General features: G+C 37.6%; 1 protein-coding gene across 2 annotated transcripts; it reads left to right on the top strand.

Moving 5' to 3' along the window:
* LOC129439871 (sodium- and chloride-dependent GABA transporter 1) lies at positions 1-27,368 on the top strand. 2 transcript variants are annotated; one of them, XM_073860433.1, is made up of 13 exons: positions 1-646; positions 3,460-3,594; positions 10,680-10,890; positions 15,467-15,599; positions 15,860-15,994; positions 16,541-16,644; positions 18,304-18,428; positions 19,565-19,677; positions 21,274-21,413; positions 21,493-21,593; positions 21,708-21,808; positions 26,019-26,189; positions 26,276-27,368. In XM_073860433.1, exons 1-13 carry the CDS (start codon positions 379-381, stop codon positions 26,366-26,368), a joined length of 1,830 nt encoding a protein of 609 aa, XP_073716534.1. In that variant the 5' UTR covers positions 1-378; the 3' UTR covers positions 26,369-27,368. The 2 variants fall into 2 exon arrangements, with proteins under 2 accessions (XP_073716534.1, XP_073716535.1); XM_073860434.1 differs by lacking the exon at positions 1-646 and adding an exon at positions 5,259-5,375 and having other exon boundaries at positions 3,458-3,594.

Below are 27,368 nucleotides of genomic sequence, written 5' to 3' on the forward strand. Positions count from 1 at the left end.
ACACAGGAACTATAGTTTAAAGGGGACTGGTCTGAATATTGTGTAACTCCGCTATATAAGCGGCTAGATGAGCAACTTGTGTTATTTATGTAATCAGAACAGTTTTTGTCGATTTGGAATCTTGTAGGAAGTATATAATATGCGCAGAACTTCTTTTAATAGAGAGGAGCAGCAGTGAGGTGAAGAAGAAACATTACAACCGGCAAATTACATGTCATTAGCTAATACTGGGTTTACATTTTTGTACTGCTATTAGCTTCTTTGAAATTTTATTTTTTACCAAAATGTGTTTAATAATTAGTTAGGTTCTAACGGCAATTTCTTGTTGAGGCATCCTTACAAGTAACGTTATTTATTTCCGCTTTTGACAAATTTGTAATGATGGGAGTTGGAACAGAGAACAGAGCCCCGAGCACATCAAGTAGATTTGCGTTTCACGTCGAGGAAGGAAAAAAGGAGGCAGAGGTTCTCAAGACGACATCAGGCAATGCTGAATCCATGAAACTGGCGAGTGTTGATAATCAGTCAGAGGAACCGCGAGGGACTTGGAGTCGACGGTTGGAGTTTGTGCTCGCCACCGTCGGTTATGCTGTTGGTCTGGGAAACGTGTGGCGCTTTCCGTACCTGTGCTACAGGAGCGGAGGAGGTGAGTGATGAAATTGCATCTCCTTTTAACGTTACATGAACCACAACTAACTACAGTACTTACTACTATCATTTATTATGTTTACCATGCTCAATTTGTAGAGCATTGTGTTAGCAACGCAAAGGTCACCCCAGGAAACACACGTCACGTACTTATAAAAGAAACATAGAGATTGAATACACAGTAACTGTAAATCGCCATTATTGCATAAATGGAAATAAATATATGCTATGCTAAAAAGACTACTTATGTTCTATATCTGTTAGTCTATCTATCGCGTTATTATTATGTTAATTATTTTTTGACTTACAAAACACATAATGGAGGTTATGTGATCGACCCTTTCAAAAATGCATCAATGTAACCGCAAAAATGTAATTGCAACACATAGAAAAAAACTGAACACACAGGTTATTTGTACTCTGCCTTTGAAAACCCAGTTAAGTATGTGGTAAGGCCTATTGTTTTCAATATAAAACAACCTTCATAATAAAGAACATTCATATAACCTTGACACCTTAAATTATGAAGTAATGTTAAAGACTGAAATTTAATTTTGATGCTCATAGTCTTATAATGAGATTATAAAACGTTAGCCTGTGCTTGACAAACTGGGTCACATTTGATTTTTATTTTGATCAACATTTTATGTATTTCAACATTTATTGAATTGAACTTTTTGCAAAAAGTTAAACCAGGCCATAATAACTGAAAAGTGAGTATATTTAACTTCACGAGAGTTATAATTTTCATTGGCCTAAACTTCTTTACACAGACCGAGTTATTTATTATGATACTGTAGGGTTGCCTTTAAAGGGGGGGTTTAATGGTATTTCAAGCATTCTGACTTATTAACACAGTTATAGAGTTGTTTCCTCATGCTAAACGTAGGCAAAGTGTCAAAAATGCAGTTGGGCGTGTTTCAGAGTATTTCTGTGCCGAATGTGGTAAGTAAGACTTCTGTCTTATGTTGGAAATAGGCGCATGTATATTATATAAATGACAGGAACATGTAGTGAATCATAAGTTAAAACAGTGTTGTATAGTGTTGTATGACTCCTACTCGCTCCTCCCGTGTTATAACTCCTCCTTCTTCATTTTTTCGTACGTTATCGGAAAGATTCGTTAAAGCTAATCTTTCTTTTATAAATCTGATTAAACTAAAGACTCTTCAGATATATAAAGGATGTCATACTACTCCATAGGTACTCCAGATTAATATCAGAAATGCAGAAACAGCGTGTGTTACGTGAGCTTTAAAAAAACGAAGTTAATTTTCTAGATATTGTACTCATCTCAAATAGTAATAAGTGAAAATAAATGGAAAAACACATTATCTGAGACCATTTTATTTCCAACCTCAAATTTTTCATTTCAAAACGGCATATTTGCATTTTTCCTACGGTATGGTATGTATTCATGTGTAGTGTAGAATGCATCTCTAAACTGTGACCATGTGCTATGTGTGTATAGGGTTACAGGGTCCAGTGTTTCACAGGATTTAATGCCTAAAAGTTTTCTCATTGTTAATAATTGACTTGAACACATAAATGGGTCAGACTATGTGGGTCGTTGATTTTCATTGATCCTTTATCTTCCTTATATTATTGGCAAACTACAGTATTTAGCGTAGTAGGATTTCAGTATGTCTTCACAGGGTTTAATCCAAAAATGGTTTGACAAATGCAGATACAGCATAAGCAAAAGGTTGTGCTTTTAGCAGATTTCACATTGTTAATCATGTGAAGGCCTACAGTATGTATTTTACAGAGTTTTATGCTAAAAATTGTCTGACCAGAAAGCAGCTACAGCAGCAAAAGCAAACGCTTGTCCTTACTGTGTTTTGTCATTGTTAATCATTGACTTGAACACATAGGAGCGGAAGATATGGGTCATTGTGTCCTTAATATTTAGTGACCTTATTTTATTGCCAGACTACATTATTTAGAGTAGGAAACTGCCTGATAAGATTTATCCAAGGTATACAAAACTATAGACCATAGTATGAACTATCCCACCGGTAACCATTATAATCAATAGAGATCAAAATCTGTATTCAGTAATCTGCAGCAGTTGGCACAAAGTTCACGGCAGATTATGTTGCTCCATATTTGTATAGCTCTACCTGTGTTTTCATAGAGAGTAACATCAGAGTACATTTGCATTAAATTGGGTTGCGTGAAAGACATTTTGAGCTCACAGAATGACTCTGCAGAAAGGACAGATTGAAATAATCAAATAATAGGGTCATTTGACGTTTTTATCATCCTGTTTCAGCATCTCTTTCAAATGCATAAAGCTAGAAAGAACTGTAACTGAATGTAATGTCATTATTACACAATTATATGATATCTAGGATCACAGGAAAAAGATATTGCTAAATGTCGATTTAATTTATGATTATGAAATCATGTACGTTTTAAAGGGACATTCCACTTTTTTTTAAATATACTCATTTTCCAGCTCTCCTAGAGTTAAACATTTGATTTTTACAGTTTTGGAATCCATTCAGCCGATCTCCTTGTCTGGCGTTACCACTTTTAGTCTAGTTTTAAATGGGAAAAATATCGAAACTCTTCGGTTATTTTTAGCGCAATGCTAAAAGTCTAATCAGATTCAATGGATTGTGCTAAGCTATGCTAAAAGTGACAGCGCCAGACCCGGAGATCAGCTGAATGGATTTCAAAACGGTAAAAATCAAATGTTTAACTCTAGGGCAGCTGGAAAATGAGTATATATTTTTTTTTAAAGTGGAATGTCCCTTTAATGTCATGTGATGTATTTTTTAAATCTTCTCATGTTCTATGTGCCAGGTGCATTCTTGATTCCCTACTTTATCATGCTGCTTCTCTGCGGCATCCCGCTGTTGTTTATGGAGTTCACTATCGGACAGTATACACGTCTGGGGCCGGTTCATGCTTTGGCAAAAATATGTCCCCTCTTCAAAGGTGAGTTACGCATAACTACTTTGATCTTGCTTGTTCAATAATATCATTCAAACACAGTCCAGCAAATGGAGAGTCATGTTATTTTTTAAATTTCATTTGAGGCCTTTATCACACACTGCCAAAAGTTTGCTTTCCATGAACACTGTTCAAGTCTTTTAAATGTTGATCAGTTTGTCTGGTTTATCAGTTGATATTTTCAATTGTGCTTTCTTGCTGGTAGATTACATAATATTGTAAATGATCCATGCTGATCTGCTTTGGCACATTAGAATTGAACAGTGTATTTAAGCAATCTAGTTATTCAATGGATATGTTAAAAAAAAGTGATTGAATATTTTGATTTGATTTAGTACTTATAGCATTGCACTTACTGTGCATTTTTTTCCATTTTGCTGGACTGTGATCCTATTAAGTCAAGCATTTCTGCATTTGTATGACAGTTCAAGCATGGATACTGAGGGCAAAACTCCACTTTTTACCATTGTTTTCCCCTTTAAAGTGTTTGGTCATTATGCCACTTAATCCCTGATGATCTGGTGATGGCTGAACTCTTGTAACCACCAAACAGTAGTCTGTCCATAAATCAATGTATTAATTTTAAACCAGTCTAATCCTATTTTTTCAATTCGTATAGTTAGTACCTATTACATATTGTGCTAAGTTTTCAGGCAAGGAGCATACTTAAGGGCTAAATTTAAAGCTTTTAAGGCTTGGGGGCTCGTTGTGGTTGGGCGTAGGTCCTACAGCGTAGCCGCGATAGCGTGTCGGTTTTCATTTGTACTTTTGCGTCGTCGTCCGTGTCGACGTGCAAACACGCGCGTAGGTCCTATGGCTGGTAGGCAGTATCCACGCGTGTTACCACAGTAGCAGCGCGACCGTCAAAGAAGAAGAAGCTTGGCAAGTTAACCCACAAACGAAGAAGAAACAGCAAATTGTTGTGTATGATTTGAGAAGACCAGCAATGATGGAAGTAAATAAATAGCGACCTTTGTTGCAGTTTGATTAAATCACTCCTCAACTTGGCCCCTCTTTGTTTTCACCGTCGCAAACAGAAATACCTATGACACAGTTTTTTTTTGCCTGACGGGAGGGGTTCTGGTGGACCAATCACAGCGCTTGCGGTTCGTGTAGAACTGACGCGCTGTAAAAAATTTTGGGAGGTGCTTCGCAGAGCTACGCACAGGCTACGGATAAAGCCCGATTTATAGTCGCGCGTAAGCTCTACGCCGTAGGTTATCTGTAGCCTGTGTGTGTGTTTGCACGCCGACTTGGGCGGCGCAGAAGTATAAATAAAAACCGACGCGGAACCTACGCTGTGGGAACTACGCACAACTATAACAAGCCCTTAACCTACGGCGTAGCTACGCCGTAAAGCTTACGCATGACTATAAATCGGGCTTTAGTTCTTCAACTCCCTTCCAAAGCAGCATACTAAGCCAACATTTTGCAAAGCTCTGTAGATGCATACTTAATTAACGACAAAATGATACCCTAGGATGCTGCCTCTGTAGTGAGCTTGCTTGGTTTTGCAACAGAACAACTCTCTTTAGGAGAAGTCAATACTTGGTAGGTCAGCCATCACCGTTCATTCTTAGTATAGGGTTCCTTTCCTTTAATATTTGACATACTTTTTTCACCTGCTAACTAAAGACTTTTCTCCATAGTTTTTATCTCCTCAAAGACAGAGATAGTCTACCCGATCAAAACTTTTGGGTCCGTCCCTTGATATAGCGCTCATTTCAGCCGGTAACGGCTCCTTGCTAACAGAGGGGCTGAAGCAGGTAGTTCTTTCTGTATATTCTTTGAACTGAAATGTTTTCTTATTCATAATCTTTGTGATGTTTCTGATGATCCCTTCAATAAGTAAGTAACTGGTATTCAGTGGCTTTCCTTGGCAGATAAATCTCCTCTTGGTTGTCTGGGTTTAATGGTTGTCTAATGGGGCTTTTAAATAATTGGTAAAAAAAAGGTAGCCTCTCACATAATTCTGTACATTTTGTGTAAATTCGTGGTTGAATGCACTATCACGGTGGTTTTCTGTTTCTGTGATAATCAGCGTAATAGGTTAATTTTATATATATATATATATATGTCCATGTTTAAGTGCTATAATTGGGAACCCAGTGCTTGTATCAAAAAAGATCAACCAGTAACTTAGTTTTTGTAAACCATTCTCTGCCAGCATGTGAAAAAACAGGTAATTGAAATTTGGCTCCCCTTGTGATGTCAGAAGGGGATAATACCGCTCCTTAATCTGCACTATCCAACCACAGCACTGCCATTTAGTGCATAGATCAGCTTATTTGCATTTAAAAGGACACAACCAAATACGGCACATTTTTGCTCACACCTACAAAGTGTCAATTTTAACATGCTATAATAAATTATCTTTATGGTATTTTGAGCTAGAACTTCAAATACATACTCTGGAGACACCAAAGATTTATTTGACATCTTAAAAAAGGCTTAAGAAATGTCTCCTTTAAAGTTTATAGTGACATCAGGGTTTAATGACTTACCAGGGTGAAAACATTTGTACTCCCTCATTAGGAATGAGTATACTTGAGAGAGAGAGAGAATGAGAATGAGAATGCATTTGTGTTAACTCATACATAACTAACAGGATTCTCAGAATGTGTAACTGGTGCTCAGATTTCATTTGGCAACTAAGAAGTTCATGTGTGCACAAGAAAACAAAAAATCAAAAGAGTGTCCCTTCTCAGAGAAATCTGTAAGAAGGCACTTGAGCAACCTGGGAAATAAATGCGTCACAGCAATGCAAGTCTTTATCCATTTAGTATGGAAGCAGGACATTACTAGCCCTAACAAGCAAGCAACAAAATGTAATAGCTGTTATAGTTTTAGCTAGCACACAATTGTTTTTTATCTCCTGATAATGTTGCATGATAGAAAGCTGGTTTTCTTTTTCTCTTTTTTTTCTGTAAAGTTTACCGTTGCATAACTTCTGACATGCAGAGAGGAGAGATACAATTTTCCCCCATTCTTTATTAGAAAATTACAATAATATGTTTTAGAATTGAAAACCTTTCAATAATATTGAATTTGCAATGAAATATTTTTATAATTATTTAATTCCTTTTAATTTATGTACAGCATTGCAAAATAAAGCAGATTACACTTCACAAAGTCAACAAACTATTGGATAACTAGTGGATAAACATTGGATATCCCTACGGTCATGCAAGAATAATCTTGTTAGCAACCAGTAATCTCATAATATGTCTGCCCTTTAATGTTGCTGAAGCGCCGGGCTCATTTAGGCTTAACCAAAATGCTTTGGAGAATTAAGTGGTGCCAGCGACAACATTCCTGTTTAAGGCTGAGCTTTCTATTATTCTGCTCTAACAGCTAATGAACACTCCATTTAGATGGTGGGAAAGGGACACAAAGTAATAGGATAAGCCACAGAGTGGTGATAGGTCATTCAAGGATATTAAACAGATACAGTATCAAATCATGGCCAAAAGGCTAAATAAAATCTGTGATCCTTCTAATTTTATAGTGTTGATGTGGGTGGCAAGGTAAACAGGGTATTGATGATTACATATAATGTCATATACTGTTTGGAAAATAAAATAAAAATTGACTATACTCTTTAAAAAATGCTGGGTTATTTTTTTGGGTCAAAAAGGGATGAGCCCAGCAGCTGGGTTATAGTTAACCCAATTTTTTTTTAGATTTGATCGAACAATGGGTTAAAATAACCCAGAATTTTGTGTTGAAACAACCCAGCATGCGTTAAAATACAACCCAGCGGGCTGGGCTCATCCCTTTTTTGCTGGGTTGCCTAAGCATTTTTTTTAAGATTGTAACAACTACTACATTAAACTAAATGTAATTAAACATTGCCAGAAAAAAATTGCCCCTAGCTGTCACTGGGGCAGTAGCCTTTCAAAATGTACACCTTTGCACCTAAAGAGTTCATATTAGTAGATTAAATGATATGAAGCCTTAAAGTTCTGTATATAATTATGGGCGTGGCCACTTGAGTGACGGATGAACAGCCACTGCTGTCACTAGTCGAGCTAGGGGGGCGTGGTTTTCACCTCTTTTTACCGATTTTCGGATATCCGCAAGTGATGCGCTATGACGTGCGGCCAAGATGGCGACGGCAGGCACCCCCTACTTTAAGCTCCAAAAACAATCCTCAGAAACCTATAGGGGACGTCACGGACAGTACGTCCATCTTTTTTTACAGTCTATGAGTGCGACTTATATATGTGTTTTTTTCTTCAAAACACATTTTTGACTTCTACTCAGGCGAGACTTATAGTCCGGAAAATACGGTACTTTAAGTTGAACCGACTTTTTTTTAAAAGTGCGTGCAACAACTAGCATTTAATTTTTTCAGGGAACAGGGAAACGAAACATCCAACACTCCACATGATGTGAACGGAAGGTCAATGTAATACACTTCCTCTTTAATGGCAAAATGACACTTGAGCAGCAGTTTAACTGCTCTTTGTAATATATAATGTATATTGTATTACATTGCCCTCTCTTTCACATCACGTGATGTGTTTGATGTTTCGTTTTCCTGTTCAGAAGGAATGCAATACTAGTTGTTGCATAAGCTCCATATAATGAAAAATGAAATGAAAACAGTGGAATTCTGAGAAACAGAGGAAAAGGTTTATTTTTGATTCGATATGTTCTCAGCTAGAGACTTTTATGTATTACTTTGACCAGCTTGATGAAAGCGAAAACATCTGTCCCAAAGATTTGCTTTGTTTCTGCTTTGTGTCATTTTTTTTTAAATAACTACAAGTTTACTTGGGAAAATTCCAGCATTATTCCTATTTGTGGACGTTTCGGTGACAACAAAATAAACAAACGGCTTTTGTGGCCCAAACTTAACTTCCGGGAGACTTCCGCACAGAAACAATAACAAAAGAGTCCCAAAAAATAGCAAGTAAACTACATTATCAACTACTTCACTAAGCTACAGTATAGTTACTGTGTAAATTTAATGTATATAATGTTAGCTACAAATCCTTGAGTTCTGGCCTGGCTGCCAATTCTCTTCACACAGCAGTGATCCATACTCACCTTCTGCCCTTATCTCAAGGAAACTGAAACATTTTTATTTTCACAAGGTATTTGTTCCAGAAGTCAGTTTAGCGACTAGCCAGGCCCATAAACAGACACAGACTGGAAATAACTTTGGGCCAGGCGCGTGTGATCATGTGCGGATCCGATGATACTGTCTATAAATGTATGTCCTCATAAATAATCCAATTAATCTTCTATGCAACAACACGCTCACACTTACTAATAATGGGGTAAATCAAACTGGGTGCTGAATCCCTCAATGTGAATAATGTCATATAATGTGAGAAAATAAATAATCCAACCTTGCTAAATTTGTAAAATCTCATCTGTAGTTTATTTGTATCATGATGGTTAAATAGAAGGCCACATTATATATAATAATATGTCTGTAAATAAACTTGTATTGTTTTGACTATATTTTAATAGGGCCCAAAGAATTTAAAACCTATTTTAACAATCCAAGCGCATTGTCTAAAGCGCACCGCGCAACATCTAAATGGGCATGTCCAAATCCACTTTTGCTAATTTAATGATGGGAAAAATGGTTTGTGCGCCGAGCGCATAGTCGAAAAGGGTAAGTCCTATTTTTTAATGAGTAATGGGAGTATTTTGGGCGTAACGTGCAATAAACCAATGAGAGTCTCAGCTCTCATCCCCTTTAAAAGCCAGTTGTGCTGGCGCTATGTCTAATCACTATTTAGATGACAGACTTTGTAAACTAAAAAACTAAGCGGAAGAAGAAGATCCCCAGTTTAAGATTAATGTTAAATAATTGTGTTGTTTTTCACTTTTATTGAAAATGTAATTTTTTTATTAAAACCTGTTTTCTTTTAGTCAGGGAAGTAAAAAAGCAGGCTTTTAATTGCTTTAAATTTATGGCTATCCAATATCATCAAAAATTATTTACAAGTATGTATGAAAAGGTTTGTACTCTAAAAATACTTTATTTGTAACAAACAGGAGATAAAGAATTAGCAAACGGCTCTCCGCACGTTTCAGCACTTGGACAGCGTTTTTTTTAAGCAAAGAGGTTTTTTAAGCATTACTTAAAAATGTTTCTCATCTCACCATATTCACAGGTACAGAGTCATTATATACAATAAATCCATGAGGTAGCATTAAAAAAAAACATTTAAAACAGATGCATTTGTTTAAAGCAAAGCATTTATTTACTTACCAGGCTACAGGTGAAGCAGCTCTTTGAGCCTTCTAACATTTCATAATTAGTCCTCATTTATGTCCAAGAGACTCAATAATAATCTTTTACATTCAATCCTTTAATCTTTCATATTTAAAAGCGTTTTTGTGCTGCTGCGCATTTATGTATGTGATGAGCAAACCCGCGTTGTCGTCCCGTTTATAGGCGCATATTACTACTGCGCTCTTTAAATAACAAAAAACATATTGAGGTTTTTGTTGGTCAATGGTGTAGTCTATTTTAGTTGCCTCAAAATAGCAACGCGCCAACAATGCGCCTGAACACACCTCGTTTTCAGACCAGAACGCCCATGGGCGCAAAAGGGGGTGCAAATGCATTTGCTATTTAAACAACGTGGCGCTAAACGTGAAAATAAAAATTGCGCAGAGTGGAAACTAGCAAAAGACACCTGTGTCGCGCATTGCGCTGCATTGCGCCGGGTGCAAATGCATTTGCTATTTAAACAATGTGGCGCTAAACGTGAAAATAAAAATTGCGCAGGGTGGAAACTAGCAAAAGACACCTGTGTCGCGCATTGCGCCGCATTGCGCCGGGTGTAAGAGAGAGCCCTTTATGCTTATTTATATTTTTACTTCCAGAGACCATGAATTTTACAGTATTATTATTACAGATTTATCACAGTAAAATGTGTTGTCCTATAATCTGTTTTTTTACTGTATATGGGTAGGTAACTTCTAGTTAACCAACTAACATAAGTATCTATTCAGCAGTGATTCTTGGAGAAGTTGGCAGGAAACAGTGATGTCACCTGGTGTTTTAATCTTCCTGTTTTTCCCTACCTGTATGTCCTCAGGTGTGGGACTGGCGACGGTGGTCATTTCTTACGTGCTTTGCACCTACTACAATGTTCTCATGACCTGGGCGCTCTACTACCTGCTCAACTCTTTCAGCCCTTCATTGCCATGGCAGTCCTGCAACAACACGTGGAACTCAGCTGGCAATTGTTCCACTGGATTTCCCGGTAATGCAACACATCTGAAGTCAGCGAGTCAAGAGTTCTTTGAGTAAGTAGCAGACTAAGTTTGTTTACTTTTGGTAAGTTATTTTTGTAGAGAGTGCACGACTCTTTGTCAAAGAGGGAGTTTTCCCATGTCTTGTCATCCATGTCAATAGAGAATGTTTATTTACACTAGTACTGTTTCACTGGTCTCCAAACACTTGACTAAAATGTTTCTCACAATCTGAAAGTGCATGTTTAAATGTTTAAAATTACTTACGAAGACAAAAATGTAGTGGTTGACCGATATGGGTTTTTCAATGGCCGATATGAGGCTGATATAACACAGATGTAAGTACAGAAAATGATAGACAAACAGAAAATTGGTGAAGCTAAATAAACATTTGTTAAATAAATATACCCTTTTAAAGTACTTAAAACATATTTACAAGATCTAATTAATGTGGATTCGACATCTCACGATACTGTTTGAATGCGACTCTGCACAGAGTGTTGTTGTGTGTAACACAACATAAAGTCATGCTAAAAATTGAATAATGATTGGTCATTTTACTGTCTGTAAGACTTTGGCTTTACATCTGAGTGTTTTTTCATTACAAACAACAAATTTAAGTAACAGAAAAATTTACTAGCCGATTAAAAAAATCGACCGATGCAGACAGTAAAAGTATTGCAAATATCGGCAAGCTATCAGTTTCTAGGAGTTGCTGACATGTTTCAAAATGGTGTTATGTTTTAGGTAACAAGACAGTGATTAAAATCATATAAGGTTTGATTTGGTGACTTGCACACCCAACTTAGAAATCGACAGAAACATAAAATGAAGAAATATACTTTCATGCCTCTAAAGCACTCTTTGTTCAATATCTTCAAAACTTTTTACATATTCACAGGACATCATCTTCTGACAGTAAGAGAAAAAGACTAAAAGCACAGATTGCTTTATAAAGATGTAAAATAGCTGTGTTACAATCAGTGGCGTCCGGTGACTTCTTTTTTCGAGGGCGCCCGATGCGAAGTTCGTCTCAACATGTATGTAGCCCGTCATGTGTGTGGTTCATAATTTCAAAATATGTTTTCCACGTGTCGAGTGTACTTATGTGCGTCACGTGTCTTGTCAAGGTGGGTGCCTGCTGCAGACGCGTCTAAATGATTAAGAGACGCTCGCGTTTGCCAGATACTCGCATAATCTCATGCGTAATCAGAGTTTACTGTTAAGGGAGTGTCTTGCGTGTATTTTGTGAGCGTGAGCGTCTCTTATTATAAACGGTTTTGACGAGTGTGCAGCAGGCACTTATTTTGACAAAACACGTGATGCACATGGTTCACATGACATTCCAAACACATATTTTGAATTTGCACCCCTCGGAAGAGCAGTCACGAGCCGCCACTGATTACAATTAACCCTGTGTTAGTTTGTGCCCCGCTCACCCCTATGTGCTTTCCCTTGAAATCGAACCCACAGCCTTTGAACCCCAACGCAATGCCCTACCATTTGAGCTTTAGGAAATCGTATCTGCCAGTCTAGGATTTGGATGTCTGTAAATAATAATACTGAATATCTGTTAAAAGTAGGTATTTATAAATAATTAACTTTTGAAAATGATTTGTAAGGATTTATCAATGCTTAAATCTGCCTAGAGCAATAAAGGTATAGTTTGCTTTTACTAATTTATTTATTACGGCTGTCAAAAGATTAATCGCGATTGATGGCATACAAAATAAAAGTTTGTTTTTGCATAATATATGTGTGTGCACTGTGTGTAATTATTTTGTATATATAAATACACATACATTTAAGAAAAATGTTATGTATGTATATATTTTTTAAAGCACCACTGTGTAGGATCTACTCCCATCTAGCGGTAAAGCTCTATATGACAACCAACTGATTATTAGTTTCTAGCCCCCCCCATTCGGAACGCGTTTTAACTAGTACGGTGGCCCTGTCATGCCAAGGTTAACATGGCTTCCAGTAGCTAAAGAAAAAGCAATGAAAAAAAATGAACAATTTGCATTGTCCTCTGCCTTTGATCCGTCAAAGCACACAGATTTATGTTAAACATGTAAAAAGTTTGATTGTCATGATATGTCCGCTTAAAATCACATAAGTTACAAAAAGCAATCATAAACGTAGCTTAGACACTCCTTTTTCATCCACGCGAGGAAAAATATCACAGGGGCTGTTTTCATCGATCAGATCACAAGTGGACGAGAGAGAGACATTACGTTTACACTTGGTGTTTAAATCCGTCTCTTTTTGTCCATTTTCGACCGCTTCTCTTCAGATTACTGAGGAGATGGTCTGTGGACGAGTCCCTCTCCTGTCATTTACTCATGAGCTGGAGTAATGACGGGTTTAAATGGACGCGAAACTAATGTCAGAGTCCAATGCTTATGTTTTAAGTAAACGTTACATGTCCGTGTATATGTAAGAGCTTTCTCTGATATTGGTGAAATAAGATCGCTCAACTTTCACACGCTTGTAAAATGAAACGAAAGACGCGCAGATCAGACGCTTTTATCAATGAAAGGCTAAAAATAGCGCTGTACACAGTGTGTTTGTGTTAGAGGTCAGAAAAGATGAAAAACATTTATCTCAGTAGCTCAGATTACATAAATGGGCGGAGAGACGGCGTGTGGCTGTTCCAACACACCAAACCACATGCATGTTTACACTAACAAGTGTTACGCATACCCATGCTATAGTTAGCCAAGGAACTATAAAACTTCAAGTTTACAACATAAACTGTATAGATGTAAACGAATATGCTGAATTACCTGTGGTGAAGATAGAAAGTAACTTGAGTCCAATGAGCCCCATCTTGGAAAACTAACTCCAATATTGACTTTGGTCTTGATGTTTTTCCTGTCGCGTTGTCGTTTAAAATCCCTGTTTCGCTTCCTTGGCGACTTGTTTTAATGTCCTCGAGAATAGTTCTTCAACAGGCTTTCAAAGCATTAGATCGCAGGTTTATCACGGCGTGCGGCCGAAGGATTCAGTCTAACGCAGGTCGCATATCCGGGCTGCATACGTCATCAAGCCTGGTTTATTTAAATTAACTGAGCATTACATTCGCAAGTCATAAGCATATTACATCAATTTACAATTAACTAAGAATAAATGTCAGCTTTATAATTGTTAATATTCTGAAATAAGACTGTCTTGATGACGTATACCGCCTACACATGCAACCTCCGTAGGCTTCAGCTCGCGGCCAGCTTGAGTGTGCTCTGAAAGCGCGAAAGGCGGAGCTTGAATTTCAGTAATGTCCCTCGTCGGCGAATGTATTTCAAAGATGGAGGCACAACATGGATTCAGCCAGAGAGCGCTACTGCGGTATGTATTTTAAATAGCAGATTCTACACTTACGAGAATACTTTGATTAATGGGGTGGAAGTAATTACACATGAATGAGCACATACTTTTGGAAGAAAACATGGGTTTTTGCTAAGAATTAACTAAAAAAAGTACACACTGGAGCTTTAATCGATATATATATAGTAGTTAAAAGTAAATTCTTAATTTTACGCAAAATCCAATATCCGCCGTGTTATTCTGTCATCTTTTCTCCCTTTTTTCCCAAAATGCGTTAAACGCCACTCCCCCTTTTTTACAGAACGCAATAAATCCATTCCAGAAATTACAGCCCACCATTCACGCAATGTAAACAAACAATGGCGCGGCGCGTTGAGTACACGGAATCCTAGTTTTCCTCATCTACTTTGTACTTCGTGATCAACAAACAAAACAAAATAATACTTTAATTGCTTGATAAACCTGTGATGGTTTTCTGTGACGGGAAAGAAATGTGAGCCATCAACATCTAATAATTAGGCGAAGCACTCGTGAGACTGGTGCTTATCTCCCGACAGCATCAAGTTTCTCATGCTAACACATTGACCCCAGGAGATCTTATGAAAAACTTTACATTATTTTACTCAAAGTCAATCGAGCAGGACCAAAACATTTTACAGCTGATCGCTGTGAAAAATGTTAAGCGACGACGTCAAGTATAACAGCAGCAATATGACAGTGATCTTAATATGACAAAGTAAGTGTTTTGATTAATGACATTAATGTTTATTTTTTAGTCAGTGTGTACAACTGTTCAACTAAATGAATATAAAATGGCAAAGATGAATGCACATTTGGACATTGAATTAATAGATTTCGAGCATTTTGAAACAAAAACTGTCATGGATTTATTGCATTTTGTGGAAAAAATAATTTGTTTTTATATTAAATCTTTGAAAATCAAGTTATGGATTTGAATTTTTTATGTTTTTATAACCTAAAGATGCTGTGTGAAAGTTTGTAACAGAAAATAGGGGTTTTCATCTTGTCACTTTCTTGGTATAGATAACACGTTTTTACCGAAATTTGTCAAAATGGATTTATTGCGTTTTGGAACCAAACCAATGTAAAAGTTTCTTAAATGCATATATGCATGTGTGTATATATATATATATATATATATATATATATATATTTAGGCCTACAAAATAATTAGACACACACATATATTGTGCAAAAACAAACTTTTATTTTGTATGCGAATGGTCGCGATTAATCTTTTGACAGCCCTATTATTTATACTAATTTATTATGTTGTTTACAGTCATAAGGTGCTCGAAATGACAGGAGGAATTGAGAATGCTGGAGGGCTTCGCTGGGAACTGTTTGGCCTTCTAATTTTGGCCTGGGCAATTGTTTATTTCTGCATCTTTAAAGGGGTCAAGTCCACTGGAAAGGTCAGAGGTCACCCCACCACTAAATAGATTAAATCTGTTTGTATCATTTGGATTGGGCAAACACAGTAGTTTTTATTTTTACATTATACAAGACTTATCTTTAAAAAATACATAGTTGTGTATTTGTTGTGTATACAAGATAATATTGCAATGAGTATGTTAACTGTAATAGTAAACGTGTTAACTTTAACACACCTTTTGCTCAACCTGATTGATTTCAGTCTATATGTTAAAAAACTGACGGACGTCTCTATCCACAGGTTGTGTACTTCACTGCTACGTTCCCCTATTTCATACTGTTTGCATTGTTGATCAATAATGTCCGACTGCCTGGAGCGAAAGATGGTATCCTCTTCTTTCTCATGCCTAACTGGAATAAACTCCTGGAAGTGGAGGTGAGGTGATACGCAGTATGCTGTTGGCTTTCTTTGGGCCCTTTGAGACATTTTCCACTGCAGTGGAAAAACAACACTTCTGGGAAATGTGGTTGTTTACCACTTGTCCATGTAATTGGCACTTACGTGTTTCAAACTAGGGAAAACAATGCGTCAGCTTGTTTGAAATAACCACCTTAGCAACGACTAACCTTTGATTCATGTAAAACATATATTAAAGCAAACATTGTAGATGTCTGTATGTGATAAAATGGACAGGGTAAAAATGAATTACTGGGCTTTTACACAAATGCTGTGGATGTAGATTTAAAGAGCTCAGATGCAAAACCCTCTAAGGGCATCTGACATGTTTTCTTGTGAATGAATAGTTTTTTTAATCAGACTGAATGGATTGTGACAAACCGGTTTTATATTTGGCTTAAGGCTGGGATTAAGTGGATTAAAAGCTAAAGTATTTTATGAATGTATAATACATGCCGAGAGCATTTGATGTTTAGCAGTTTTTACATCTGAGTTTCTCCTTTGTTAATCTTACTGTTGCTGCAGGTGTGGGTGAACGCCGCTGCCCAGATCTTTAACTCCATTGGAATCTCCTTTGGTTCCATGATATCCATGGCCAGTTACAACAAGTACAACAACAACATCCTCAAGTAAGCAAAATTATCGTTCAAATAAGCCAGATCAAGGAGGACACACCTTACATTAATTTTATATATATGTATATGTGTCTTAATTTAAGAACACCTTGTACCATAATATCTTAAAATATTGGTTGCTTGGTCTCAAGGTGCACACTATTATTGTTTTTTGTAAGGCTTGTTTATAAAAATGACTTAAATGTTCTAATATAACTAAGGCCTAGTACTGCCCAAAAATCATTAAACATAAAGAAAAGAACATCCTGTAAAAATATAACATTGACATATTTTAATATTGACTGAGCAAGGCTGTGGCAAAGATTAAAATTAAAGTGAAATCAGTGAATGAAATCAATATGTGATGCTCCAAATCTCATAATTAGATTATCAGACTTTAGCCTGGATTTCAAAGACAGGGTCACATATTTTAACATATTCATCTGCAAAAGTATTCTTTTATCTTAAAGGGACACGCCACTTTTTTTGAAAATATGCTAATTTTCCAGCTCCCCTAGAGTTAAACATTTGATTCACATTTGAGCCGATCTCCGGGTCTGGCGCTACCACTTTTAGCATAATCCATTGAGTCTGATTGGACCATTGGCATTGCACTCAAAAATAAGGGTTTCGGTATTTTTCCTATTTGGGACTTGACTCTTCTGTGGTTGCATCTTGTGCTGAGACTTTCAGACAATTGGAGGTTGCGATAGGCAGATATGGCTAGGAACTATAATCTCATTCTGGCATAATAATCAAGGACTTTGCTGCCGTGGCATGGCTGCAGGGGGCACAATGATATTACGCAGTGCATGAAAATAGTCCCCTGCTATAGAGGGTATGCCTCAACGTCACTTTCCACATGACCACGACAGAGCTTGTCCTGTCGGCAAAACATTTAGCAAAATGTCTGGCTGTTCTAAGGGCGGCCGCAAAAATGTCAGTATAACTGACAATTACCAGCAAAAATTTAATTTAGTTGCACTTGATAGTGACCTCAGCATCTTGTCAACCCACCTGTGGTCTGTGGACATTGGCATGAACGATCCATTTACTTCTCCTTTTGGTGTTTCTTAGCAGTCTGTAAAACGATAGCACAACAGCTTTTTCCAATTTAGACGTTTCCCCATGTTTTCGCATATTTCACACTGTACACAAATTCTGCAGCTCTGTCTTTTGCCACTCAGTGGGCGTAAGTGCTGTCATTTTTGCTGAAGGAGACGTCACGTGCATACCCTCTATTGAAAGACACTAAGGGGACTATTGCGCCTGCTGCAGCCATGTTGCGGCAGCAGGGTCCTTTATTGTTGCGCCAGAGTGAAAGTGTAGTTCCTAACCATATCTGCCTAGAAAGTCGCAACTTTTGATTTTCTGTCGGTCTTAGTGCACGATGTAGCTGCGGGGGAGTCAAGTTTTGGATAGGAAAAATATCAAAACTCTTTGGTTATTTATTTATTAGCGCGATGCTAATGGTCTTGTCAAATTCAATGGATTGTGCTAAGCTATGCTAGGGGTTGTGGCGCCAGACACGGAGATCGGCTGAATGGATTCCAAAACGGTAAGAGTCGGATGTTTGGCCCTAGGGGAGCTGGAAAATGGGCATGTTGTCAAAAAAGTGGAGTGTCCCTTTAAAAAAAATGCTGTGTTTGATCAAAATCTCTTTTTTCTTTACAGAGACACATTTATTGTCTCTCTGGCTAATTCAGCTACCAGCATCCTGGCTGGCTTTGTCATTTTCTCTGCCATTGGCTATATGGCCCATATTCACAACCTGCCTGTGGATGACATTGCCACAGATGGTGAGTTTGTTCTTTTATTTTCCCTTTTTTTGGTATTATCAGTTTTTGTGGCCAAGCAGTTCTCCTATGACCTTGAAAAGCAGGAAATAACATCAAATCTCTTGGACTGACAAGGATTGAATTTATTATCTGCTGTTATTACTTTGCCTCTCTAAAGCACAGAACTCTTGTGGATGCAAAACAGCAGTTCAAACTGCAACGATGGCCTGGCATTTCTACATTACATAAATACAGTTACCAGCAAATATACTTCTGCTACTCAACACCACTTATCCGGACAGTGTATTGTACCTGCTGCTATGACTACTGAAATAAATAGGCCTATACCAATCGCATTCAGTGTCAAACCTTTCAAATGAATGAGATGAGAATGTTGTGGGAAAATTCCTGGCTACATGTTGAGATAAGCCGGATAATAATGAAAACTTCCCATTATTGCCTGCGGACAGGAGATCAGGGTGAGAGGAGGTGAAGAAGAGTGCATGAGATTATGCTAGAGAAAGAGAATAAAAGAGACATTCATGGATGAAACATAATCTGGAAGAAACGTGGTGAGATGGGAAGATGAGAAGAATGTGATTAATGATTAAAGAATGTGTTTGTGTTTGGAGGTCCTCTTGGGAGAACCTTTTCCTGGATGAAATTTGCCTTAAGGACTACTTAACGTGTTTGGACACTTTAAAATCTCTAAATGTCAATAAATTCCATAACAAATTATCAAGGGTAAGTGGTATTTGTATAAAGACCAATAGAACAAACATTTTATCCAATAAAAACATTTGATTAAAAGACGTTTGTTCATACACGCACTAGAAGAGACCTCGAGATCCCTTGAAAAGTGATGGCAAAAATGGTTGATAAAAGCAAAATAAGTTCTGTGATGTTCTTGGCAAAGGTCACACTGATATTTTGCTATCTATGCAATGAGACATAATGTTCAACTGCCATTTGTACATTGATAAAGGAAAGAAAGCGTCATGGCTTTATTTGATGTGCTAATCCCTTTTACGTTGCAACCCAACCTAGGTCACTTTGTCAAAGGTTCAGGAAAATTCTCATGATCGCTTGTTTACATAACAACTAGTATGTTATTCTCATGATCAGTATCTGTATGTGTGCGTTTTCTCTTTACGCAGGACCTGGTTTGGTGTTTGTGGTGTATCCTGAGGTCTTCTCCACCATGCCTTTCGCTCAGATCTGGGCTCCTCTGTTTTTCATCATGTTACTCTGTCTTGGACTGGACAGTCAGGTAAATTGGGACTTCTACACGCATTCTGTGCCCATTTAAAGGGCCATTTCACTGGTAGAAACATCAATTTTTATTTAAAAATTGTGTAATATTTGTAGTCGAAATATAACATAAATTTAGAATTTTGTGCCTATTTGACCGAGAAAAGACAGAACGTGACTTTGGGGCGCATTCATATGGAAAACTACAACTCCCACAATGCACAGCTCTGCAAGCCACTCCCATTAATCGGAACACTGCTCAGATATGCTAATGTGTACATAAATGCCACGTTAGTATAACAAAGAAAATAGAAACACTCACTTTATAGTAAGACGTCCGTTTATCCCTTCAGGCTTTGACTGTCGCTTCCAGTTTAGGATTCTAAAATATGAATCCAATAGCTGTCCATATACATAACGAAGCTTGTGTAGAAGCAAGCTTCATTCAGTTTTGATTTATTTTTGAGAGTGCTTGGCTAAACATGTATATTCCCAAAGAAAATGCCGCATCCTGCACACAAACGCGTCCACCGCACAATATGTATACACCACAGATGCGCTGGCTCAGCGCTTGTGCTCGTAAGCCGACACAAGTCTGTGAAATAAACACGCCCAAAGTACCTCTCTTGCCCGGAAACATTCACCTGATCTGATGCGGAAATGTTATACAGAAAGCACACAGCGAGAGTACAGGCACCACTAGTCCGTCAAGCTCGAGCCAGTTCAGGCTTCTCTACGCAGCAGAGGCAGAGGGTTGCGGCGTCTTCCCCGGGCTCCTCTACGTAGCTGAAGCCCAGTCTGGCTCGCTCCACAACGTCTGTTAGCTTAGCTTAGCATAAAGATGGCAGCTGATTGTTTTTTTTCCGTCTGTGTTCGTATATTATCGTAAGTCCCACCCACTGATCTGTAATAGGTCTGTAGCTTGAGTGGGTCCCACCCATTGCCCCCACCTTGGAAAAATGAGACAAAGATATAGCATTTCCTTCTTTCAGTGACTCAAAATGACGATTTTTACATCATTTAAAGAAGGAAGTGCATCACTTTATTTCTCCCCGTCTCAGGGGAAACTGAGGGAATGATACACAACCATTAAAAAAGATGACTGGGGTTCTATCTATACAAATCTTAATGCAAATCGGTGAAGTGTCCCTTTAAAGGCACAATATATAAAATAACATAGAAAATGTAGATGTGTTTGACTTCATGTGGGACTGCGCAGACTGATCGGTGTGTGATATCAAAGTTTCCGAGAGTGATTTAAAGGCAGTACATCACAATACTTTGATGTCATGCACCAGTCCATCTCCCAGTAGCTCCATTTGTGGAAGTAGTGCTTGATGCATCTAGCACGCCAGTCTATCAAGCCACACTGTTGGGGGGACTGCAGTTCCCAATGTTAAATGCACTTTCACAGCATAATGTAATTTATCTTTGTAAAAAATAATGAAATTAGATTTTGATTTTAAATTTCAGTTTTATCAAATGTTTCAAAGGCAACCAACAGTACAAACTTAAATTGTTGAGAATAAAAAAAATTTCAACAGTTTGAACACGAAAATGAAATTAATTAATTACATATTGTGCCTTTAACGTGTATATGTGTCTCTCTACACAGTTTGCCATGGTAGAAGTGGCTGTAACGTTTATCATGGATGGTTTTGGCAAGAAAGCTTTGCGTTTTTTTAAGAGGAAAGAGCTGATTGTTCTGGCGGTGTGCAGCGTGGGCTTTCTGCTGGGGATTCCTCACATTACCAGGGTAAACATGCTCACATTGTAATCAAACATTACTGTCAAACCTTGTATTTGCATAATTAAATGTCAACATATGTGTGTCGGGTGGGATATACGTGTTTCAGCTGATGGATCATTATACGGCAGTGGTGTCTCTCATGTTTCTGGCCTTCTTCGAGGTTCTCGCCGTCACTATCATATTTGGTAAATGTTACTTTGGTCTTTGCAGTTTGATAACTGTTGAGTAGCACTGCTGTTGCTTTTGAGATATACCCTTTATCTTATCTCTTTCTTTCTCTCCCAAACACACCCGTGCAGGAGTTAAAAACCTCAGTTTGATGGTGGAGAACATGCTGGGAAAGAAACCAAACGTATTCTTCCGTGTGTGTTGGCAATTTTTGTCGCCCATGCTTGTGCTGGTAAGGAACAACAGGATTTTCTATATCTGATGCAATTTACTGCTTAAATCAACATCTTAATCAGTATAAACAAAACACTTTGTCCTGGATCGTCAGCAAATACTAATTTGCTGCATGTTAGTGTCTGTGGTCAGTAATGTACCTCTCGTCACAAATAGAAAACCACAAGCAGACTAAGCTGTCTGTGTTTCTTGTTGACAGCAGCAATGTGCCAAAACATTGCTGTGGTTATTACAATAGTGGTATCCCAAATGACGTACTATACACTATGCACGTACTTAGTGCGCTTTGTACTTTACCATCTAGTTTATGACTTTAAAGGCACACCATGAAACTTTTTGGCCACTGGGGGGTGCTAGACATGTATTTTTCACTTCTAGCGCCCCTAGAGGCCACAAGCGCCGCAGCACTGTCGCAAAGGAAAGGAACTGGCCAACCTTAAAACTAAACTAAAAACTAAACATTTAAAACGATCAACATTTTGAGACAACAGGGAGAAACGCAGTCATGTTACAACTTTCTGAAGAGGAACTCGTCGTGGCAGAAGCCATGTCTCAATCTGAAGGTTGCAACCAGATGTCGTATTTCTAAGCTGTATACGTCATCAAGACTGTCTTATTTCACAATATTAACAATTACAAAGTTGACTATTATACTTAGTTAATCGTAAATTGTTGCAGTATGCTTATGACTTGCGAATGTAATGCTCAGTTTACCTTAATAAACCAGGCTTGATGACGTATGCAGCCTGCATATTTGACCTCCGGAGGCTGCAGCCTTCCAATTGAGAAACGACCATAAGTATTTCCTTGCCTTTTTCCAAACAAATATTGTTGCATCGTCTCTCTCTCTCCCTCGCCACCAGGATTTTCCGCAATGGCGCTCGTTTTTCCTCTCTTTTGTGTGACAATTGTCGCTCCAAATCCAAGTAAACCGATGTGGTCCAAGCAGACCTAAAGGCTGCCGCTTTGTAATACGTCACGCGAGTGACAGCGGAACGCAGCAAATGAGGAAGAGAGAAACGCTCGGATCTGATTGGTGAATGAATAGGGTTTGGTTTTACATTGTGTGAGTTTGAGCAAGTTTGACTGCTATTGCATCCTGGATTGTAATGTAAATATCATAGACACAGTAACAGAAAGGTAAATACGTGAACACCGCATGTGAATACAGGGAACTATATGCAAGATAATCGCCGTCATTTATAAAGAACATCGCATTTATGTATGAATCAAGAGTTTATATAAAAAAATTGCCTTAAAGGGGAATCGAACCCGGGTCGCCCGTGTCATAGGTCCGTGACACTAAAGACGGTGCCACAGAGTCACATAATAGAAGCTGCTTTCTACATTCGTTAAGTGAGCATTCAGCAAAATTCACGTTAAAAACAAATTGTGTGGAGGAAGTGACATATGCCGTAAAGCAGTCGAATTTTGTAGTTTTTTTTGTGCTCTGGTTACTACCAGAAACCCTAAGTTTTAAAATACGAGTAAAAGTGATACAGACCCCGTCAGGCTATGGTAGACATGTCATTCAACCTATTTAAAGTCGATGTACTATCACAAGGGTCTTGAAAATTTATTATGAAGGTTGAAAAATTACATGGTGTCACTTTAAGAAGGATACTATCGGTTTGCCGGACAGGGCTTATCCTGATGACATTGTTTTGTCTCAAGATGCACACTTGGAGCGGTGGTTTTCCGGACGGGGATTAGCTTAAACCAGAACTAGGAATTAGTTTAATAAGGGAATATAACTAGTTTCAACAAACATGCCTTACTACAAACATTACTTGCGTGCATTTTGAGGCAAAACAAAGGGCACTGATGTATTTTAAGATATGATGGTAAAAGTTGTTTTCAGTTTGGACAGCTCCTGTCCGGGAAACTTCCCCGTAGTGTTTCTTGTAAGGTATGTTTTTAAAAACTTTTTAAATGACCTAATATAAAAAAGGGCCTAGTCCTGGATTAACCTAAACCTTTTCTGGGACACCGCCTCTTGATGTGAGTGTTGCCTCTTTTACCAAGCATGACTTTAGTCACCGCCAGACCGAAGCATCAACGTTTCCGCAGGCGAATTTTGCTTGCAATATCTTGGGATATCTCCTCATATCCCCTAAAATTCAATTAAAAGTACAGTATAGGTTTAGCAGCATCTGGTGTTGAGATTGTGAATTGCAACCAACCTCAATTTCGAAACGCAATGAGAAGCTACGGTAGCTCCCACAGATCAAACATGAGCATAGGGACCAAACGCACTCTGTAGAACAGTTTGTCCTTTTAGGGCTACTGTAAAAACAGGACGGCGACTTTCATGTAAGGAGACCCGCGGTGTATGTAGATAAAACATCTTATTCTAAGGTAATACAGTTAATTTTGTAAGGCCGCTATACACCACTTGGTAGTTTAAGTATATTATAGTGTCTATATCTCAAGAGATCCTTTTACATGTGCGTTCACACCAGATGCGAATGAAGCGGAAATATCGTGCTATTCGCTTGTAGTTGGACGCTTGAACATTTTGAGTTAGCTTGCGTCATTCGCACATGAAATTCAGACGCAAATATGCTCAATTTCCTGGATTTAGATAGCTTATAGTTGCAATATGTGTATATTAGGGATGCACCGATAGGATTTTTTTGGGCAGATTCCGATTTAAACAGACAACTTCTGGCCGATACCGATATTAAACACTTGTATACAATACTATACAGTTGGTCTATTAGCTAGTTTATTTCTGCATCAAATTATTTTTACTGAACATGGATTGGATCTAATTAACATTCAACTGACCAACATAATAAGAGAGGCACAAATTAAGCAAACAAATATAATAAGACAGCATGACAACCTTCAAAGGTGTTTTTTTTGCTATTCAGCATTTATTTTATTAACAACATTAACTCATTTTTTACATATAATGGATTTCTTTATGCAGTTAATTAATAAAAATCGGTATCGGCCTTTCTCGTGCTATTGCCGATATGCCGATAGTTTCAAATTCATCAAAAATCGTCCGATAAATATCGGTGGCCGATACATAGGTGCATCACTAGTGTATATATACCGTATTTTCCGGACTATAAGTCACACTTTTTTTCATAGTTTGGCCGGTCCTGTAACTTTTTATTAGGTGTGACATCTATGAACGAAGAGACAACATTACCGTCTACAGCCGCGAGATTCCGCTATATGCTGCTTCTGTATTTATGTAATACAATGAATTCAGTGATGTGAAATGATAAGCCTGCGAACTAGATGCTCGTTGGCTTGTTCTGTTCATTTAGCCTGTTCAGCCTTCCAGGTAAGTTCTGTATGCTACTGTATATCGTGTAAATAACTGATAATATTACGTTAACGTACGGACACCTATTCAGCCTGCTGTTCAGTGTGCTATTGTTTAGTTGAATAACTTGCCTTTCCATATTAAATGTCTGTTTTTCGGCTTGGATTTTGTTAAATAAATGCGATGTGTAGTCCATTGCGACTATTTAGAATTAGAAAACCATTTATTTAGAAAATTATTTAAATTATTTAAAAGTTTTATCTATAAAAGTACGAAGATGTGTCATACAGCTCTGGGTGTCCACATGTAGCGGCAATGATTCTGTCCTCCATTGTTGTTTCATATTTTTGCCTCTGCTCGCTACATCGTAATCATGTCACCACTAGAGCAAGCATCTGTTAACACGTTATTACTACGCTCGCTTTTCTATGCTTTTCTTACATCTATTAATGTAAAGCTGCTTTGAAGCAATTAACAATTGTGAAAAGCGCTATATAAATAAAATTTTATTGAATGGTGCGAAAACCTGCCAAAGATTAGATTTTTTCAACTCGCGCAAACTATGCGTGTCAAACACCTGAAACACTTAATACGTGCTGCGTCATTCGCACAAATCGCCACACTAAAAAATGAGAAATATTGTATGCCGGAAGAGCACTTAGTTTGCAGCACTTTGACCTCGGCGTACAGTAACATCATCACTCCTGACTTCTGTCCCTCTCGTTCAAACTTCCTTCAATATTACCATGCTACATTTGCGTCTGGTGTGAACATACCATAAAAGTTACACATTGCACCTTTAATAAATCAACTCAAAAAATTGTAATGCGAACCCAGCACTGATTTTGGTAATTACACTAATGTGTTTGTCTAAACAGTAAAATATGTTTTTGTAGTTCTTGAGCATCTTCTTTCTCTCTTGCAGGGTATTTTGATCTCCAGTATTATTCAGTATACACCAGCTCGATATGGAAAGTCTTACACTTACCCGGTTTGGGGCGAAGTGGTCGGCTGGTTCATCTCTCTGGTCTCCATCATCTGGATCCCACTGGGTGCCCTGCATGAGCTCTGCACCACCAAAGGATCTCTACTTCAGGTGCATATAGTGCATGTATTGCGATGTAAATATACGTTTTGTTTCTCTGTACCAGAAATAACTCTGTGTCTCTTTCTGTGTCATAGAGATTGAAGGTGTCCATAACTCCAACTGTAGATCTGAAGTCCGTTTCAGAAAAACCTGCTGCTGAGTCTATTGCATTATTTACTGACCCTTAGAGTCACACATTTGTTTGTGTGTGTGTATGTTATGAAGGTGTTTACTTATTATAGATACAGAGTAGCTCTGTAAACTGTAAAAATTCAATGTTAATGTTTTTATAAAAATATTTATATTTTGTTTATTGTATCTGAGATTAAAGCTGAATCATACAAAATGATCCCAGAATTACAATATGGCAATTGTACTATTGTGGAAATATTTTACAAGATTTGAGATTTATTTATTTAACTATTTGATCTCTTAATTAAGAGGGCTTTGTTATATTAAATACGTTTTAATGTCAGACATTAGCTTTTATGCAAATTGTTTTTCTTCCGGAAAGAAATCAGCCTATCTGACAATCTAATGATGATGAGGGAAAGAGATAACAGGATTATTTCTCCGTTATTTGAGACTTGAAATCGTAAAGCTGAACTTTAGCATTTTGATACACTGAGATGAAGGACTGAAAAACATGTCTACACTTTATGAACAAAGTAAGATTGATGCCACTGTACAGAAAAATTCCTTCCCCAAAACAAGATATTTTTATACATTTTTTTTAATCAGCTTATTGTGTATATAACAACATTAACTTTCATATGCCTTAGCACATTCATAGTGTGTTTAATAGATTACATACAGTAACAATACAGCAAAGCTGCTTTTTGATGATCGCTGATGCCTTTGTGTTCACAAAGAGCCAAGCGTAAATGTACTACTTTTTATAATGGTGTATTGTTTGTTTTTTTCATGAACTTTGCAAAACGTATTCAAATGTTTTAAGTGGCAGAAATCTTTATTTTTGGCCAAACGTCTACAAAAAGTAGAGCGTAACTAAAAATGTGTGTGCTGGTTTGTGTAAGCACTGTTGAAAAGTAACATTGCCTGTGTATTCTGATAGAGCTTTTACTACAATCAATGTTTACATTTTAAACAAGTTACACAATGACTTGCATGTTTTTATTTGAATTTAAACTTTGCAAATTAAAGAAAAATTAAACTTTTTCAAGTGAG

The sequence above is a fragment of the Misgurnus anguillicaudatus genome, chromosome 22, assembly GCF_027580225.2.
Source record: "Misgurnus anguillicaudatus chromosome 22, ASM2758022v2, whole genome shotgun sequence".
Lineage (NCBI taxonomy): Eukaryota > Metazoa > Chordata > Actinopteri > Cypriniformes > Cobitidae > Misgurnus > Misgurnus anguillicaudatus.

Excerpts from the sequence above, each read along its gene's own strand:
- LOC129439871 (XM_073860433.1), top strand. The coding sequence starts at position 379 with ATGATGGGAGTTGGAACAGAGAACAGAGCCCCGAGCACATCAAGTAGA. Across the intron at positions 10,891-15,466 it reads GCGAGTCAAGAGTTCTTTGA|TCATAAGGTGCTCGAAATGA; the intron begins GTAAGTAGCAGA and ends TGTTGTTTACAG. Across the intron at positions 21,414-21,492 it reads GGGATTCCTCACATTACCAG|GGGTGGGATATACGTGTTTC; the intron begins GGTAAACATGCT and ends CATATGTGTGTC.